Here is an 18977-nt window from a genome sequence, read left to right on the forward strand (position 1 = left end):
GTAAAATGTCTCTGCAACTAGCTCAGACATTCATGGTCCCTTCTGGATGAACAACACCAACCTCGTCATCGTCAGTCAGAATTTTAATTTGTTTAATTTGTTATATTCTTTGGTCTTTGACCAAATATCTGCAAAACTAATGACATTCCCATCAGCCTCAACTTTACTTTGTGTTTTGAGCTAATGCTAACATGCTAACACACTCACTGAAGAAGCCTTGTTACTATGACCGTGCTAGTATGCTAAAGTTAGCATTTACCTCAAAGCACTGATTTTCCAACCATGTGTTTTTATGCAAATTTTTGAATTTGCACTTTTAAAAAAACATGATTTGAAATACTAGAAATTAAAGAGTATCACAAAACATTTTTACGCTCAGCTGAGGTGGAAAAGTTGATGTATGGATAAAAACTAAAGGCAACAAAATGCAGTAGAAATAAAGTTAAGCTTCCAGATCTGAGTGCAGCGATGAGGAGACTGTAACCTTCCTCACATTCACACATGAAACAAACAGAAAAGTCTGATTTCATGTATCACGTCCTCCACATGGTTTTCTCATCGCTGGAGCTCTTTTAATGACCTCATCCCCTCTGAGTCAATCCTTTAATGGCACAGACTAGAAAATTAGATCCACAAACAGTTTATCTTGCTGCATCAAGAGTGGATGGAGCGGTGCTGGATGGAAACACACATTCATTCTCATTTTCTTTTGCAGGAAACTCTCAGGAAATTAGGTTTAAATCTGCACTTAATTTGGATGTAAACTTGACCAGAGAGTGGCTGCAAACACAGGAAACAATGACCATCTGAAAAACAGAAACCCAGTTCATCTGAACAACAATGAAATGGAAATAGAAAAGAACAGCTAAAGAAGAAAGAATGTGAGCAGAAAGCCAATTATTCTAAACTTCTAACTGCCCAAAACCTGAAGATGTTTCATTTACAATCACATCAGACAAAGAAAACCAGCAAATCGTCACAACTGAGAAGCTGAAAAATGACTCAGACAATCAATTGATTATCAAAAGAAGCGGATAATTTCTGCTGATCGACCCAGTGATCATCCCAGCTCTGAGTCTGTAGAAATGTATGTTTGTCTGTCAGACTATTGAAATATGCCACTGTGTCATTTCGGTCTATTTGCCTTTCAGATGGGACGAGGGAGGGGGAGTTTCACCCGCTGGTCCCCGAGCACAGCCCAACACCTTTCACATTCAAATCAGCTTTTATTGGCGTGACATTGTTTAGCCACCTCTGGATTACCCCCACCCTCCTCCAACCACACACACACACACACACCTCTGCAGACACAAAGCCAGCTTCATGTGTTTGCTCCTGATTTGCCTCTCTCCACACGACAAACGAAGCGACTGCACAGGAGCGTGTGGATCAGTCATTAGTGACGGTATGTTCCTGGATAAACAACAGCTCCCGCGCTGGGTGGCTCCCAGGCTCGGCTGGAGTCTCATAGAATTAGCCTCTGGGCGAGTGGCACCAGCTGTGAAAGGCCACAGTGTGACGGAGCGCTCTGGGCGGTATATACAAGACCCATAGCCATACATCCATCACTGCCTTCACACAGAATAAAGTCTGAGGAGGCAGCAGGGTCACACTCAGCACTGAAAATAACAACAAAATGTCAGCATGAAACAGGTCACGTTACACAGGGACCTGAGTTTGAAATGATGTAATCCTCTTAGTAAACACTAATTGTCAGATCTAATCTAATGATATTAAAACAGTTTGGATTAAAACATGAAATCACATCAACATTATCAGAGATGAATGCAGAATGAAGCTGTCAGGCCTCAGCCTCAGTAAGTGTCTCAGCCGGTGAGGCAGTTTACTGGACTGTAATGTCAATCAATACATGACATGATCATATATCACGTGTGTGTGTGTGTGTGAGATGAGTGCAGTTAACCAAGGCCATTAACACACTGCTGAGCAGCACGATCTGTGAGCAAGACTGACTCTGTCTCTCCTTCTTCTCTTCCTGCTTTTTCTACTCAGCGTCATCATGACCTGCTCAGACTGGGCCTTATTTTCCATGTTTTTCTGGCTGTTGATTGGGACAGAAGATTTTGGAATCAGTGCTGTTAAATAACCGCTGCAGTGTTAACAACAGGGCGTCAGAGTCCGCTGACAGGACTCCTACAGAGACAGAGCGTTTTATTAAAGAGGACGATCCTTTTTGAAACATCACCAGACTCCACTGACAAAAACAGGGATTTTACTGAGCAGACCACAGGAGCTGCTACAGCCTCCATCTGTTAGTTAGTTTGTGTTACTATAAACCTCTAAACAGGCAACATCAACAGCTGATGAAATCTAAATCTTGATGATAGCAGCTTTAAATTTCTAACTTTTTCTAGGTTTTTGTGGTGAGTAGAGAGGAACTGCCCGGGCGTTATTCTTCTCTAAAGCACGGCTGTAAAACTTTGAGGCCTGAGGCGATAAGCAGCCTAAATAGAAAATTACCCAACATTATGGAGATTAGTTCCACTGAAATATTTGCACCACTGGCACCATCATCATCACACACACACATTATCATCCACCCGCCTACACACACCCTCTCTTGTGCCCACCACATCCACCCACTCACCCAGCAGCTCGTCTGGCTCGTCTGCAGATCCACTGAGAGCAGAGACTCCCAGCAGCTTCAGCAGACACTCACATCACACCTAATCCCTGCTGGCAGGTAGAAGATTTACCCTGCGCTTTGATTTCTGCTCTTCACATAATAACCTCATTCTCTTGATCTTCAAGGTGTGAGGTCGAGCCCAGCGGCTGCTCTGCAGCTCAGGAGGATCGGCCGGGAAAAGATGCTTTCATTTTAGATGTGGACGCTTGGTTAAAGGTGTTTTTGAGATGGATTGTTGCCGGCCTGAGAACAAAGATACAGCAGCGTTCAGAGAGACAGAACACAAGCGAATGACGGCAACATCTTCACCAGTTTCACCAGAGGTTTTGTATAAAGAAGGAAAAGTTAATGTTCAGAGGCAGCGACAGTCGCCACGAGGTGGATGGGGTGGGTGGCAGGCGTACAGATCACATCAGAGTCCTGTCTGTGAACATTTTATTGCTCTGTTCAGTACCAACATATTTGCCAAATATGTAGATTAACACCATTTCCTCATTATGTTCATAGAAAGTGTCTGGGTGCAATTACATTTCCTACAACATTTATTAGCTGTTGTTGTTGAATATTAACATAATTTCTAGGAGACAGAGCTGTAAGAACACACACACACACACACACACACACACACACACACACAGAGCACATTTAAATAAAAATCTGTGCAGCAGAATGTGATCAGATCTTTCTGACCACTTCCTGAGGTAGTCCGACTCACACTGTGTTCAAAGCTATCAACACCATCATTCCTGCTCTGACCTCTGACCTCTGACCTCTGAGCACACCTCACATCAGAAGTGAGCTGACTGATGAAAATATAAAGACAGAAGGCTCTAACAGCTGGCGTCCCTGAAGCCTCAGGAAACCAGACGTTAATCTGTGTTTTGAGGTGACAGAGCTGTTGAAGATCAACTGGACAGTTTCTACAAACAGGTCAATGTGCAAAGACATTTCTGCCACCTACAACTGATTTGCCACCACCTCGAATTACTCACATAGAGAGGACAGAGATCTGGTCTGGATGAGGAGAATGAGACCTCATTAAAAATACCAGGTGTAAACACAAAGAAGAGATCGGATGATGTGTTTGAACACACATCGAATCTTCAAACCAGGTGTGAATGGGGTATAAGCAGCAGGATTTTGAGCTCTCAGGGCCACCGTACAGAGACGTGGTCCTTCAACTAACCATGTCTCCCATGTCTCCATGTCCTCTGTCCACAACTCTGTCTCTGAGTTACACCACTCCCAGGAGGGAGATCGCGTTTCTTCATCTCCACTCAACTCAGAGAGCCTCTCTCTCTTTATCTGCTGCTCTCCTTCATTCCTCCGCAGCGTCTCCTCCTCCTCCTCCTCCTCCTCCTCCTCCTCCCCTCACCCCGCCCTCAGACAACAGGAAGGAAGGTTTAAATTAAAAGGAGATTTGATGCTTATCATATTATTCAATCAGTCGGTGAAAATGTCAATTTGCATTGTGTGTGTGTGTGTGTGTGTGTGTGTGTGAAACTCGTCTCTCTCTCTCTCTCCCATCCCCTTCTGTCTTTCCCCCATCACCATGGTAACCCCCTGACTCCAGCAGCACACAGTAATATTTCTCTCCCCCATCCCCCACGCTGCCCCTCCTTCTTTTCTCCCATCCCCCACTCCGTCCCTCCACACCTCTCCCTCGCTTTCTCTCCGGTGCCACTCCCTGTATCTCCTCGATTCACCTCTCTCTCTCTCCTCAAACACACATATAGAAAAATGCACACACACACACACACACACACACAGATACAGTTTTTGCCATTGTCTCAGTTTCCACCTGCCTCTCCTCGTCGGTTTGACACGGCCGCTCTGCAGAGTGTTAAAGCAGACGTCTGCTTTTTGGAAAACGTTTCTCTTTCTCTTTTTTTTCCTCTTTTGTGCAGCTTCTTAAAACACAGCGACACATTCACAGGAAGACAGATGGCCAGTGCAGAGAGAAGTTATAGCATCAGGGATTTACTGCAGGTATGAAGAGATAATAGAAACAGAGAGAAACAGAAGGAGAGGAAACGATGGAGCACACACACACTCACTACTCTGGAGTTTTGGTTTCACACAATAGATTTTTTTTTTCTCAGGTTTTTCAGTTTTTCCAGATTGAAAAGAATCAATTTCAAATCCAGAGAGTAGGTGTATTAAGTCAGTTAACTAAGTGACAGTTGTAGCATTTTTAGGGAGTTTGATCATTTCAAATATCAACGAGGGAGACGAGGCTTTTAACTGCTTTAACTAATGATTATTTTCAACATGATTTGGTCTGAAAAGCATCAGAAAATGGCGAAAAGCTTTTTGTTTGATAACCAACAGTTTCAGTTTACTTTCACGTGAGATGAGGAAAAGCAGAAAATCCTCACATTTGAGAAGCTGAAACCAGCAAATACTTTAAAAACTATTAAATCTAATCAAAGATCAGAAGAGCTGCTGAGTAATTTTATGCTGATCAATGAAATGTTTCAGCTTTACCTGCGAGTCTTGTCTCTCATATATTTTATTGGAAAATGGCCGAGCTATGACACATATTCATTACAGATGAGCCGTGATATTTAACAGAGGATCAACATTAGCTCCTAATCAAACCAATCTGCAGACTGGAACATTCCCATTGATCACAACTTGTCTGTGAGAACGCTCACGTGTTATGACTCAGATTTATGTCACATGACAGTCACTGTACTTTATGTTATGGTCGGAAATACAGTGCACCATGTGGCCATTTATCACTGCAGTGACTGATGATATTGTTGGTCAGATATTTGGCTGATAAAGTGTCCTCTGTGTTTGTGGTCGCTGCATGAATGGACTCTTCATGATTCAACCACACTGACCAGACAGAAGTCACATATTTGTAGGAGGATATGACCCCGTGTGTGTGTGTGTGTGTGTGTGTGTGTGTGTGTGTGTGAGTGTGTGTATATTTGCACATGTGTGTTCGCTGCATGTGTTAACGCCACTGAAGTTAGATTAGCTATTTCTGAGGAGATTAAAGCCCCAAACACAGAGGGGCTGTTAAACCCCTCCTACGGTCTTTAATCCCAGCTAATGGGTGCACCCCCAACCCACACACACACACACTCACACACACACACACACACACACACACACCAGACAACGTAGGAAGAGGAGCAGAGAAGAAGATGAGAAGAAGGAAGGAGGAAGAGTGGAAAATAGAGTAAGGGGCATTCCTCCCGTTTCTCTGCACAAAGGCCTCATTCTGCTGCGGAGAAATGGAAAAACAAGAGGGAGAGAAAGAGAAAGAAAGGCCAAAAGAGAGGAAAGATGGATCAGAGGGGAGGGAGAGGGGGCGTGAGAGAGATGGATGAAGACGGATAAGACAGAGTCCAACGAGAAACACAGAGGAAGCGAGCAGCAGAGACAGAGAGAGGAACCGAGAAAGAGCAAAAGTCAGACTAATCTGATTTTCTGGGCCCAGACCTCACTCTGACCCACTGTCCTGCAGCTCAGACCTTTTAGTCTGCCTCTAAACTGCATCCTCAACCTTCCTCCTGGGACTTTTATTGACTTTATAGACCTGCCAGGACAAGAGAAATTCATGTCGTCCTTAAAGTGCGCAACACTATCGCACAAATCTCGATGATGGATACCAGGCGGTCAGACTGTCTGTCTGGCTGCTTACGAGGTACAGTGATACTGACACAGTCAGACAGAAAACAACAGTCTGACTCTGAGCTGGACTTCACGAAAGTGGAACCAGAGAAGACGTCTTAACTGAAACTCGCTGGTTCTTTTCACTGTTACAGGAAGTGAAAAATCTCTAGAAACAGTTTGAGACGTCATCAGATAATTTATGTTCCTTGTAAATATAGTTCTTGCTTTTCACTCTTTTCTTTTACTATAACTGTCCTTTAGCACCAATATAACAAAGACAAATTCCTTGTATGTGCAAACGTATCTGACTCAGGTCTACTAGCTTACTGCTAACAGTAGGAAAGCTGACGCTGCGCTAACGAGCGATCATGCAACACATTATTTTGTGGGGTGACAGGGGCGTTGCTATGTGGGAGTTTAAGCTAACGGTACTGACTGTAATTAGCACACACACTGAGTGAAACTGGAAACTAAACATTTTGTTCCAGAAATAAGAAAACCTCGGTCATGATGCTAACAGCTGAAAACTCAGCCTCAGAACATAACCGTGTGTCGTGTGACTCATTTCATATGTTCAGCTAAGAATGGTAACTAATAGTTTGCAGGTGAAGGTCATGTCTCAACAGAAGAGACAAATATTACGTTTTACATCCTCAGACATGTGAGGACCCAGGCTGGGATCTGCTGTTTTTTCTGTTCACACAATAATTGTTTTCTTTCTAATTTCTTTTATCTGATGGAGTGATGCTCAGGAGCTGGTTCAGTCAACTCGAGCTGCTCTGACATGCTTCACTCTCCACAGTCATCTCCATGATTTTCTATTTAAGCTGCAGACATTTCCCGTCTCTCCCTCTGCCCTGCATCAGTGTTGCTTCCTGTTGTTTCAGCACCACCAGCATCCAGCTGCAGGCTCTGGTCGGGGGTTTAAGATATTTGCTCATCACTCCCCAGTATCTCTGTGTAAACACACCTGCACAGAGTGATGAGGTTGGAGCCTGGACACCAATCTCTAACTATGTTCAGCTGCAGTAATAAACATTTCAAATGTGATCTGTGTGACTGAGCTGCTGCAGTGGAGCTGAACATGCTTCATATCTAAACAAATGCTGAACGACTTACAGAAGCTAAGTTTAACTGAGTGTATATTTCTCATATTTACGATGAGGATACGATGAGTCGCTCTACGCTGCAACATGAAACCACTCGTCCTCTGGATCATCAGCTGGACTCTCAGTCTCAGTGTGGCCGTTAATATGCATTTATGCATATCTGAGACCATTTCCCAGGGAAGCAGACCGACCCACAGAGTTCACATTAGCTTCATTAACCAGCTTTTGTTCTCCCTCTGTGTAAAATCAGGGACCTAAAAACTAAGCATGTAAACTGCATGTGTCAGTTTGGAGGTTGTAAAGCACAAAGGAGCCGCTGATATAAAATCCCACCAGATGGTTTCAGTCAACTCGTCTACAGCCGAGCGTGAGGCTGAAAAATCCTCCTACACCAGTCGATGCTAACTTTCCCTCCTCCTCCTCCTCTACCTCTCTCATCCTATTCCCAGCCCAGACTTTCTTTTCATCTCCCCCCCATCCTGCTCTTTTTGGTCTCTTTCTCGTCCTGGCTAAGTCTTCCCTCCTCCCCTCTGATAAACCCTGCCAGTCTTTCAGCTCTGCTCTCTTCCCCCCTGCTTATCAACTTTCCCTCCTTCACTCCTCCTCTCTTTCTCCTCTCCTTTCTTTCTCCTCCTCCTCCTCCTCCTCTCAGGTTCTGGCCTACTTTGAGGCGATCTCCTGCCAAAGCAACCACGGTGAGAAAACCCCACAATGCAAACGACAGAGGTGTTTGTTTGGCTTAAATGATGTTGCCATGAGTGAAAAGAGGAATTCCAGAGCAAACAGACAAACAGAGACCTGGAGAAAAGTATGAAAGAGACCGAACCACCAAAGGAGAAGAGACACAGAGTGAACTGAATCCTCTCTGTAGATGGAGAGGAACTCAGAGCTGCAGCGAGAGGTCAATTAATCGATTAGTTGATGAAAGAAAATGATAGTTTTAGTCTTTTGTCAGTGGTTCCAGCTTTGCCATACATGACCGTAAACTGAATATCTGATTTCAGACCAGTGGTCGGACAAGACAAGACACCTGAGGACTTTGGGAGGTGGAAAATTATACAGACATCACAACTAATGGAGAGGCTTCCTCCAAAATCATTGGAGCTGACAGCTGAGGAAGTCTGAGCCTCTGCCCTGAAAACAGCACCGGCACACAGACCAGCATAAATCTCCTGACCTGTCCACAACATCAGGGGAGGAGGAGGTCAGTATGAGTCAGTCAGGAGAAGCAGGACACACACAGCAGTTGTAATTTCTCTGATTTCATTTGGAGACATGTGGATAAAAAAAGAGCCAAATCATACCTGACAGATGTGTGTCTGAGTTCTGGCACGAAAGGAAACGAGCTACAACCCGGTCGTGAATAATTTACCACTATAATGTTGTATAGTGCATCATGTCATTCAATATTAATAAAAAGGCGTCACTGCAGATGACATGTCAGATATGAAGGAGCTGAATCGAGTCCATCAGACCCTCCCTGCAGACAGTCACCCACACTGAGCCTGTTGGTCGGCATCATCTCATGTTTGATGTGGTTTTGAGTCCAGAGGTTCAGAGAGTGGAAGCAGACAGGAGGGGAAGTACACACACACACCCACACACTCACACACATTGTTCTGTCGATGCACACCCAGATCAGCCAGCACACTTCTTCAAACCTGCCATCGTATTATGTAAGACATCAACGCAGCCGCCGGTCCAGTGTACAGCCCACTGCCACACACACACACACACACACACACACACACACACATTCATGCATGGAAACCCAGACAGAAGCAGCATGAGGAGATGCTATTGTTTTCATCTTACCTCTGCAGGTGTTGCCTCTCTCCTCTTTTCTCTGTCTTCTTTTCCTTCCTTGTCTTTCTTCTTCTCCCTCTCTCTAAATTTTCTCTCTCGCTCCTCTCCACTGAGTCGTGCCTTTTCTTGTTTCTTTCTTGCACTGATGCTGCAGTGGTACATAAAACACACCCTTCTGAGCTCTGCCTGTCCTCCCTCCCTCCTCCTCTGCCTGCTGCTCTCTGATTGGCTGCCTTGCAGATATGACATCAGCCTCTCTCTCTCTCTCTCTCTCTGTATTCCCCTGGTACCTCCGGCCCCTCCCTTCTTCTTTACCCCCCCCCCCTCTATTTTTACCTCTCTGTTTCCTCTGTTCTGGTTCTCTTGTCGTACTGGAGACCGGTGGGTTTGTAAGAACACCAGCAAATAAAATCTGGATCAGCTGGATTGTAAAGATGGCACTGGTTATTTAAAATAAGTTCATTTAATGGTTGGGAAGAATTCAGGGATGAATTCTGTGAGAAGCTGCATCGTTATCAGATTTACAAGATGTCCTGGAGAAAATGATTTATTCAATTAAAATCACATCAAGACAACTCACAAAGAATCATTCAGAAATACTACTTTACTTTAACCCATTAAGATGAGAGTCACTTGTGTCAGTGCAGAAGTTCTGACTGAAAACTACATTTGAACTTTATCTAAGCTGCAAATCAGTCACTCTGCTCACTGTGTTTAAAACTGAACACAGAGCAGGTGACAGAGACAGAGACGTGAAAACAAATACAGCTCAGACACCTGGAGGTGGAAGAGCTGCAGCGACAGACAGTGAGGACTTATCACACGTCACAGTCCAGGCACCTGTGGTTAATACGTCTGGTTTTTTTAGGGGGTTTGTGATCGAAGCCCTGAGAATAAACAGGAGAGGAGAAGAAGAAGAACGGAGAGGAGGCTTCCTGTTCAGTGTCTGTATCTCAGCAACACCTCAGTTCAGTGGAGCAGCGACTCTCTCACAGGCCAGTTGGTTCCTAATGAACTCTGGCTTGTTATCACCATAACGATAACTGCACATCAGATGCAATGTCGCCACATCAACAGCTCACTTTCATTCACTGCTGATCAGAAACAAACTGCCATGTGTGCTCTGCTGCGAAACGAAGCAACACAACCGTAAAGAAGAAAACCTTCCAGAGAGAGACCTCCTCTCTCAGCTCTGTTCTGATCTCCTCCAGCTCCTGAGGAGAGACTGAGCCATAAACACTCGACTGATCATCACCTTGAGTCACAGTCATGGGATTTAGTGTTAGAGGCTGTAATTATTTTTATAATGTGAAAACAACATGACATACTGATGAATCTGCACAGAGCTTTAAAGTGGATCTGAGTGGAACATTTAGCAGCTGACAGAGCCAGAGATTTCCCTCAGGAGGTGGAGACCAAACACAGAGCTGAAACAGAGGGGTGATGTTCACAGCTGGTTACGCTGCCCCCAAGTGGCCAAAAAATGCTGCAGGTTGGATTTAGCTTTAAATTGAATGCACCTGTAAAACAGCAGCTCCTTGTCTAGAAAACAAGCTGTTTTTGTTTCAGTCTGAATCCGTCTGTGAACTTTGACAGACTGAAAAAGGTCAGCTCAGTCACTGCACACTACACCACATCCTCTTACACATCACTCTCCCTCGTCCTATGAGCAGAAAGAGAAATGTGTGAGAGAGGACAGATGGACTTTATTAAAATAACCAGCAGACGTTTGGAGCAGAGGTCTGCATGACTCCAGAAGAACCTGAACCTGATGAACATGAATTATTTTTCAAAACAAAGAGGCCTGATGCACGATGCATACTTACATGTCATGAATAAAACGTTCCACTGCACTCACTCTGTGCAGGAGGTGATGAGCTGTTCACTGACCACAGGAATTTTGTTCACTGCAGAAGTTTGGACTCATGAAGCTTCAGTGAAAGTTCAGTCAGGAAAACTCTCTCTCTGCCCACGCCACCTGAATCACAATCAGTTTCCCACTTTCTCTAAACCTGTTTTCTCGAACCAATCACTCGATAAGATGTTCTCTCTCTCAGCACCGTGAGGTCAGGTGACCCACCTCCACCCCTCCATCACCTCAGCTGTGGATGCCTGTCCATCTTCTCTCTCTCCTCAGATCAGAAGACGTCTCACCCTCAGGCTTCATTCCTCACCACCACCAGTGTCTGGGCTCCGGGGGGACGTTTAACTGCTTCCTGTGCTTCAACTCTCCTCTGCAAAACAAATTTTATTCTATGTCACATTTTCTCTGTTCTTCTTCAAAGGAAAGGAAAAGGTGCTGCTTATGACAACATGAGCAACAGGGCAGGAATGTGTGGTGCAGGAAAACACCATCCACAGGCTTTAGACCAAACCCATCGCCCTGTCTTTCATTTTCTTCTTCTCATCTCCTTCTGCTCAGCAAATTGAGTTTCCTCTCAAGCAGACAGCAGCTCCATTATCTTCTCCACCTCCTCCTATACCTTCCCTCCATCTCTATGTCTTCCCTCACTTAAGGCTTAATTCACTTAACCTGTGTGTGTGTGTGTGTGTGTGTGAGTGAGGACTGAGGGTTAAGATGCAGTGATCAATACAGCAGATGAGGATCTTTCTCTCTCGTGTCCTTGTCTCATGTCTGCCATCGTCTGGGACATGTCATCAAGCAAGTACACAAACAAACACACATATACACACAAACACAAACAGCCCCCCCCCCCCCCCCCCACGGTTTACCGTAAGTGTGACTCAGCCGCTCTGACTGGAATACAGAACACCAAGGAGCTGCAGCAAACACACACACACTCACACACAGACACACAACTTGTTGATTAAAGACGAGCTGTCATCTCCATCATCCTGTGTGAGGGTGAAGTGACAGAGAGAGGAAAGAGTTAAAGGAAGAGAGAGAGGCGGAGAGACAGAACTGATGGAGAAAGAGATCAGGAGAAGTGATGAGAAGACGTATGAGGGTTAACGGTTTTATTCAATTACACATCTATAAATCCTGTAAGGCAATTAGACCCATTAGGCTTATGAAGTCTACACCCGCTGCTTCTCCCTGTAAAACACACACTGCTGCACACACACACCGTCAGACTTTTACCCTTATTCATTTCCTGATGGTTCACCTGAACCTGAACCTGGACCTCCATCTAACAGCTTCTAACTCACATCCAACTGAGATCCTGAACCATCAGATCCTGATCTAAATTAAACACTAACCAAGTTTCAAATAAGCCCAACTTTTGTTAACTTAAACTCAAACCTGAATCAGTGATTTACCCCGAACCCGAGCATTAAACCTGACTGTATTTTGCCTTAGATCAGATGATTAATGCCTCTCTCGTGTCTGTGCAGTAAATATGATGAAACATCCACCAAGACAGAAAGAAAACAGGTGGGGAAACAACTTGTTTGGCTTTTTCCAAACACACCAACTCCACCTACCAGCTCCTCTGAGGCTCACTGTTTCACACAAACCGGTGTAAAAATAACAATCAGTCCTCATCCAAGCTCAAACCCATCAAGTGTCACAAAGACAGAAAACAGATTGTAAATAAGTCAGAAGCTTCCTCTCAGGAGCTGTAAGCTCAGGCCGACAGGTGACATGAAGCTGGTTTTCAGGCGTCACCCTCAGATCACTCAGTCCTCGTGGAAGCTGAATACAGATCAGTTTCAATCAATATCCTTCACATAACAAGACTAAAGCTTAATTTATGCTTCTGCATTAAAGGGAAACGCCAACAGCAGCTACATGTGCACAGGCAGCAGATCACTCTGTGGCTGAAATCGCCTCAGAAATGTGACCACACATCAGGGACATCCGGGAGATACAACATGGAGACAGTAAGCTGTGATTGGACAGAGAGGGCTGCTCGTGTTATTATTCCTGATGCCAATAATGAACGTTGAGAGTGAAGATGACAAAGCCATTTCCACAGCGAGCCCTCTGCTTCACTCTCCATCACAGTGAATCAAAGATATGTCGACCACAGGGGACCGGGCTCACTCAGTATGAAATGTGCTCACAGTTACAGCAGAGCAGCAGTACTCAAATACAAACAGAGAATTTCCACAGTGACAAAGCATTAACAGTAGCAGTGCTGTAAGAGCAGGATGTGACTGATGAGAAAAGACTCCACATCTTTACTTCTGCTCTCAAACTCTGATTGTTCTGATCTGTTCCAAGGCTTCATGTGTCCCTGTGTGTCTCTCACCGATCATCTCTGTGATGAATCAATACAGACGCTAACGTATCGATAGCTGCTCGCTGAGGAGGACAAAAGATTTTCTCTTCACAAAGTCTGACTCACTGATGCACTGATGAAGCCTCAGTGTGAGCTCCTGTTGGAATCACATCAACACATTTAGACAAACTCAGTCATTTTCTGTCATTACTGAGAAATGAAGTCAACTAATGTGAGCTGACGGCTGATTCACAGAAACATGACACTGTGATTATTGGACTTAAAAATGTGGACACACACATGGACACACACTCTTTCTGGTCATCCTCAGTGTCGCTGTGTAAATGTCTCCCCCCACAGGTCTCTCTGTGAACTGCACCTCCCTCTGCATGCTGGGAAATCTGCACAGATGTGGCTGCACCTCACTTTACTGCAAAACAAGTGCTTTTATTTTTAATACTTCAAGTACATTTTACTTTGACTTAAGTTAATTGTAACAGAGTATCTTACATCATTCTAATACTTTTACTTAAGCAAAGAGTCTTAATACTGAACAAAGGACATGAGAAAAAGCTTATTTACTGACTGAAAGTTTCTGAGACTCTGAGATTCTTGTGTGTGCATGCTGCCACCTACTGGTCAAATAACCACACTGCAAATAATCTGGCACTGATGTACTCATCAACAGTGCTGTGGTATTTATGAAAGTTTCAGAATGTGGTGTTAACTTCATAAACAGCTTTAGCTTAGTTCTTAACACCAGTATTTAAACAATATTTAATATTTATATGATATTAAATGTATATATTTCTCTATTAACATGCATACTTTTACTGGAATGTACCCAGGCAGGTAGTTTTGGTTTTACATGCTGAGGATTTCTATTTTCTGCTCAAGTGTGACTGCAGAGGGAAGTGAATGTGAAGCATTAGACTGCAGCTGGCAGTCAGAGTCTGGTGGAAAATAGTGTGAGAAATACTGAAACTCAACTTTGTCTAAAACACCTTCACTAACTTTACTTCATTAATAAAACTTTGGTAAGATGAACCAAAATAAGGTGGGTAAAGTAGCTCTAACCTGAAACATATTGTTGTCACAGCACATCAGTTCACATCTGTGGTTCTGTTCGGAGTGAGAGAACAGGAACTTCTCTTTGGATCCTGCAAGAAAAACCTGGTTTTCTCTTCAGCTGAACCTCCTCCTGTTCACCTGCTGTGTTGACGTCACTGCTGAGGTAAAGTAACGGTCGAGTACAGAGAAGCTGAGTCGTGTTCGGCACGTCTGGGATCAGAGCTTCCTCCCACTTGAGGTACAGAACAGAGGACTTCACTGGTGTTACCGGTGCGGGTGCCTTTGAGCAAGGCAGCAGTACTGTTGGGAAAAACCATCTTGGAGTAGGTGAGTTCATCTGAGTCATCCTCAGCCTGGAGGAAGAAAACAGGGGTATTTTAGTATGTTTCTTCATAAAGGGAAAAAACAACCAAACCAAACCCAAGCTGCAGAACTTAATAATAAACTTTAAGTCCATTTGAGTTGAGTAAGAAATATTTCTGAGGTCAGTTCTCTTCCTGTAAACAGTTGTTCAGGGTTTTTATCTACAAATATCTTTCAATATTTAAATGAATATGTTAATTTTTGTGGTGGCCCTTCCTGTCTACATTCAAACACAGTCTGAAGACTTCCTCCTCTGAACAACGGAAGCTTGTGTCTTGAGATGTGACCTGGTTGTTTTTCTAAACGCAGTAGGTTTATTTCTCTTGATGAATAAAATGTTATATTAGCGTTTCATTCAGCATCACATTTTTAGGTTAAACTTTTTTGGCATAGAGTTGTTCTTACTTTGTGCTGAGGGCTGGCTGCAGTGGTGCAGTTTGGGTCAGTGACAAAGCTGTAATCATCACTGACTTCAGCTTTGTCTGGTTTGGTGTATTTGACACAAGTGTAAGCTGAGGAGATTTCCACAGGAGGAGGTCTGCTCGGTCTGTCCTCCTCTCTGATATCCTCGTACGTTCGGCTGGCCTACAGGAGACGAAGAGCGGTTACAAATATCAGCAGGTTTCACAGCACAGACGACCCTCTGACGCCACCATGTTTCCCCAAACTCACCTCTGTGGGATAAGTGTGCTCTGTTTCCACAGGAAGTTCTGAAAAACATGCAGTTCAAGACATTATGAGCACCACTAAAACATCTATCTGTCCATTTTCTGCCACTCATCCGAGGTAGGTCACGGTTGCAGCGGAGGTAATCCAGACATCCCTCGTCACTGTCACATCCCCTGTCAGCTGCTAGTCATGTTTTCCCCCACCTTTTGGGTCTCGTTCTGTTTCATTGGGAAACCCTGTATCTCTCTTCAGACCAGTTACCTTCCTTTTTTTGACGTCACCTCTAGTTTTTGATCGTTTTGTACCTCTGCTCGGATTCTCCTCTGGTGCCAATAAAACCTCTGGCTTACCTCACGAACGGTGTCTGGAGTCGTGCATTTAGGTCCAACCTGTTGAGGCCCTGACAGTCTCTGCAGTGTTTTCACCTCAGGACACGTCCTGATCAGATGCTTGAACCACCTCAGTTTACTCTTTTCAACGCAAAGAACAGCAGCTCTACTCTGAGATCTATCTGGACGTCTGAGCTCCTCGGACAGGGCGAGGAGCTAAACCATCTTGCTTGGTTAAAAAGAAACATGCTGTGTCTTTAGAAACAGATACCATCTGGGTCAAGGTTACTATCTATAGTAACTAGAAAACATCACATCTGTGTGGAGTGACGAGGCAGTGTTTGTCTGTAAATGTTCACATGTGTGTCCTGTGTTCTTACTTTGGAGTTTCCTGGCCTTCCTCCTGCAGAAAGTCAGCACAGCCAGTGATAAGACGACGATCTTGACGAGCAGCGTCACACCCACATACAGCAGCTTCCCTGTGGTGGTTTGAGCAGTAGTTTGTTTCACACTGATGCTTCCTGATTTATTACAACATAAAATATAGCGTACATTGGAGCCGGTATAACTGGCTACTATTATAATGACATGAAATGATGAGGGGTGATTGGTAAGCTTGCATCCTAAGATAAAAGGAGATGAGTTAAATCTAAACTAAATGAGTTTAGTCTTGTTACATGTGCGTACAATTCAACTCAAGTTTGAGGTTAGTAACTTTTGTTTTTTGGCTGAAAATTGCAACAACATCAGCCCAGAGAGAAGTGCAGTCAGTTTATGACGAAGGTTTACTGCACAGCGTTGCCTGCTCCTCACATTTCACTAGAACAAGACCAAACACATCCTCATCTCTCTTCACTCTCACTGAGCCGTTGATGTTCTCTCTCACTTCTGATTGGAGCATCCAGGCGAACACTAAAACTGAAAATGTACCTGAATGTGCCGATGATGTTGTTGCTGTTGTTGTTGGCTCAGTCTGCTGCTGTTTGGACTGGGAGGTTTTTTCAGGGAAAGGTGATGAAGGTGTGGAACTTCCTGATCTGGAGCTTAGACTCTGTGTTGTTGTTGGTGTGGAGTCTGATGGGACTGATGCAGAAAACAGCCGGGGAGACCAGCTGGGTTTTAAACTGGTCGGAGCTGTGAACAATGGAAACAGGAAGAAACAATGATTGGATGCTTTTTACAGATTTTACACAGAGAAGTGTTGCAGATATAGAAACAACTGCTGCCTGGCCTCAGTGTAGGTGGAGAAGTTAAGATGGCCGTCAGTCACAGTCACAGGATGTTCAAAAAGTCTCAGTTTCTATGGGGCGTTTTATTTCAAGCCCACTTCCCTCACACCACTGCTGCTGAGATATGACATGATTAAAACTATATCCAACCTGTTGCAGTGTCTCATTAAGGCCATATCATCAACTAAACTGTGGGTCTTGAAGTTTAAATTCATTGGTAAAATAAAGGTGATAAAATATGATGCACCTTCATAGACACTGAACATTCCAAGGTAAATTCCTAGATTACATTTTTTTAAACAACTGTAAAATTTGAAAACTCTCCTCAGACGTCTGAATGAAGGAATAGTTTTATGTCTCTCAGGAGAAACTCACCATCTGTGACACTGATCTCAAACTCCTCGTGTGAATCTACAATAATGTTTCTCTTCAGACCACATCTGTACCGTCCGGAGTCAGACTTGGTCAGCTGTGTGATGCTCACATTCAGAACTGCAGATATAAAAGGTTTGCTGTATTCAATACTGTATCGGCCGTTTGTCGCTTTGTCTTGTGTCGTTTCAACAAGAATGTTTTCTTTACACTCCTGCCTGCAGAAGAACTTTGTGCTTCCAGGGAAAGTAAAGGAGCATGTGACTGTAATATTTCCTCCTTCAGTTCCTGTCAGGATGCGGTTTGATGTAAAGAGGAGACCAGAGTTCCCACCATGAAACGCTGCTGAAAAGATCCACAAAACAACAGAACACACACAGTTCAGTCCAACAGCTTTGTCCAGTCAGAAATTTCACACCTAGCTCATGAGTTGACAACTGAGAAAACCAGATGTGGTTGATGTGGTTGAAAGCTCAGGAGAAAGTTTGTTTGTGAAACTGTTTCTCAGTTTCTCAGTAAAACCTGTGGACAGGATTTAAATAGCTGCTGTTTCTCAGAAACCTGTTAAAGTTTCAATGAAGTGTGAAGAGACAACAGGCTGAACCAAACAAACATAACTGCTCTTCAACTATAAAACCTATTAAATAAGTACAAATGATGATCATAGATACACGATGATCAAAGCATGTTTAACCACAGAAACCAGATCAACATCCACTCATGTGAAACTGTTTCACATCTGGTGCAGAGTTTACCACTGATCAACTGTAGGTAAATAAAGACAATAAAGACAGACGGTGTAACACACAGAGAAACAGACGGAAAGTGAATGTACTCACTGAGAAAGAAGAAGCTGATCAAAGTGTTGGAGACTTTCATGTCGAGGTTCTGATGGTTTATCGCTGCTGCTCTTTTTCTCCTCGCTGGCAAATAAGGAACTTCTGATGCATCACTTCTCTAAATGATGGAGTCCCTCCCTCTAAACACAACACAAACACTCCTCCTCTCCTCCTCCTCCTCCTCTCCTCTCCTCCTCTCCTCACCTGCAGCTGTGTGTATGTTGTTTCAGTAAAACTGAGCATAGCTGTGATCTTTGTCACAAACAGTGACACTACTCGCTGAAACAAACAAATAGAACTCCTTCTTATCAAGTTATTTTTGTCTGTCACTGGGTCTTCAATGTTTTTTTTCCTTCTTCTAACAAGTGAAAACCTGCCAGTGCAGAAAGATTATTTCAACTTTCAGCTCTGTGTTCACTGGATTTACTGTATAAACCACCAGGTTCAGCCGACATCAGCTTCTTAAGGTGTTAATGTCAGTGTTGTGCTGCTGCACTGCCCCCAAGTGGCAAAAGTCAATTAATGCAGGTTTAATTAACAACATTTGCTGCAGAATCTCTTTTGTCATAAACACTGACAATATTCCTGTTTTTACAAATGTAGTAATAATGTAATGTGTAGACAGGACAGTTACAAACTGTATGTCTCTAAATGTGAGGAGTTTTCCTGACACAAGTTATAATTTGAGCCTGAAAGTAACTTCATATTGTTTTTTGTTTTTAAATG

General features: G+C 43.8%; 2 protein-coding genes across 6 annotated transcripts in view; both read right to left on the reverse strand.

The window, feature by feature from the left end:
* Positions 1 to 14595, reverse strand: part of LOC108873295 (neural cell adhesion molecule L1) — a 46330-nt gene extending 31735 nt beyond the window's left edge. For 2 of the 5 annotated variants that reach the window (XM_051071479.1, XM_018661476.2), the window contains exon 1: positions 9202 to 9392. The gene's annotated coding sequence lies outside the window, so the exon portion shown is untranslated. Of the gene's footprint in view, positions 1 to 2608; positions 2891 to 9201; positions 9394 to 11018; positions 11427 to 14456 lie in introns of those variants that run through there. The other 3 variants (XM_051071477.1, XM_051071476.1, XM_051071482.1) reach the window with 3 other exon arrangements.
* A 4-nt stretch (positions 14596 to 14599) lies between these two features.
* LOC108873296 (uncharacterized) lies at positions 14600 to 18415 on the reverse strand. Its single transcript, XM_018661479.2, has 7 exons — positions 18252 to 18415; positions 17416 to 17757; positions 16742 to 16945; positions 16192 to 16290; positions 15486 to 15523; positions 15219 to 15398; positions 14600 to 14803 (listed from the first exon to the last, which is right to left on the reverse strand). Exons 1-7 carry the CDS (start codon positions 18289 to 18291, stop codon positions 14603 to 14605), a joined length of 1104 nt encoding a protein of 367 aa, XP_018516995.1. The 5' UTR covers positions 18292 to 18415; the 3' UTR covers positions 14600 to 14602.
* Positions 18416 to 18977: the final 562 nt, after the last annotated feature.

The sequence above is a fragment of the Lates calcarifer genome, linkage group LG6, assembly GCF_001640805.2.
Source record: "Lates calcarifer isolate ASB-BC8 linkage group LG6, TLL_Latcal_v3, whole genome shotgun sequence".
NCBI classification, from domain to species: domain Eukaryota; kingdom Metazoa; phylum Chordata; class Actinopteri; family Centropomidae; genus Lates; species Lates calcarifer.

Bases quoted from the DNA above. Each gene is read 5' to 3' on its own strand.
- LOC108873296 (XM_018661479.2), bottom strand. From the start codon at position 18,291: ATGAAAGTCTCCAACACTTTGATCAGCTTCTTCTTTCTCA. The intron at 16,291-16,741 runs GTACATTTTCAG...AAACCACCACAG, and splicing joins AACATCATCGGCACATTCAG to GGAAGCTGCTGTATGTGGGT. The intron at 15,524-16,191 runs GTAAGAACACAG...CATGTTTTTCAG, and splicing joins GAAGGCCAGGAAACTCCAAA to AACTTCCTGTGGAAACAGAG.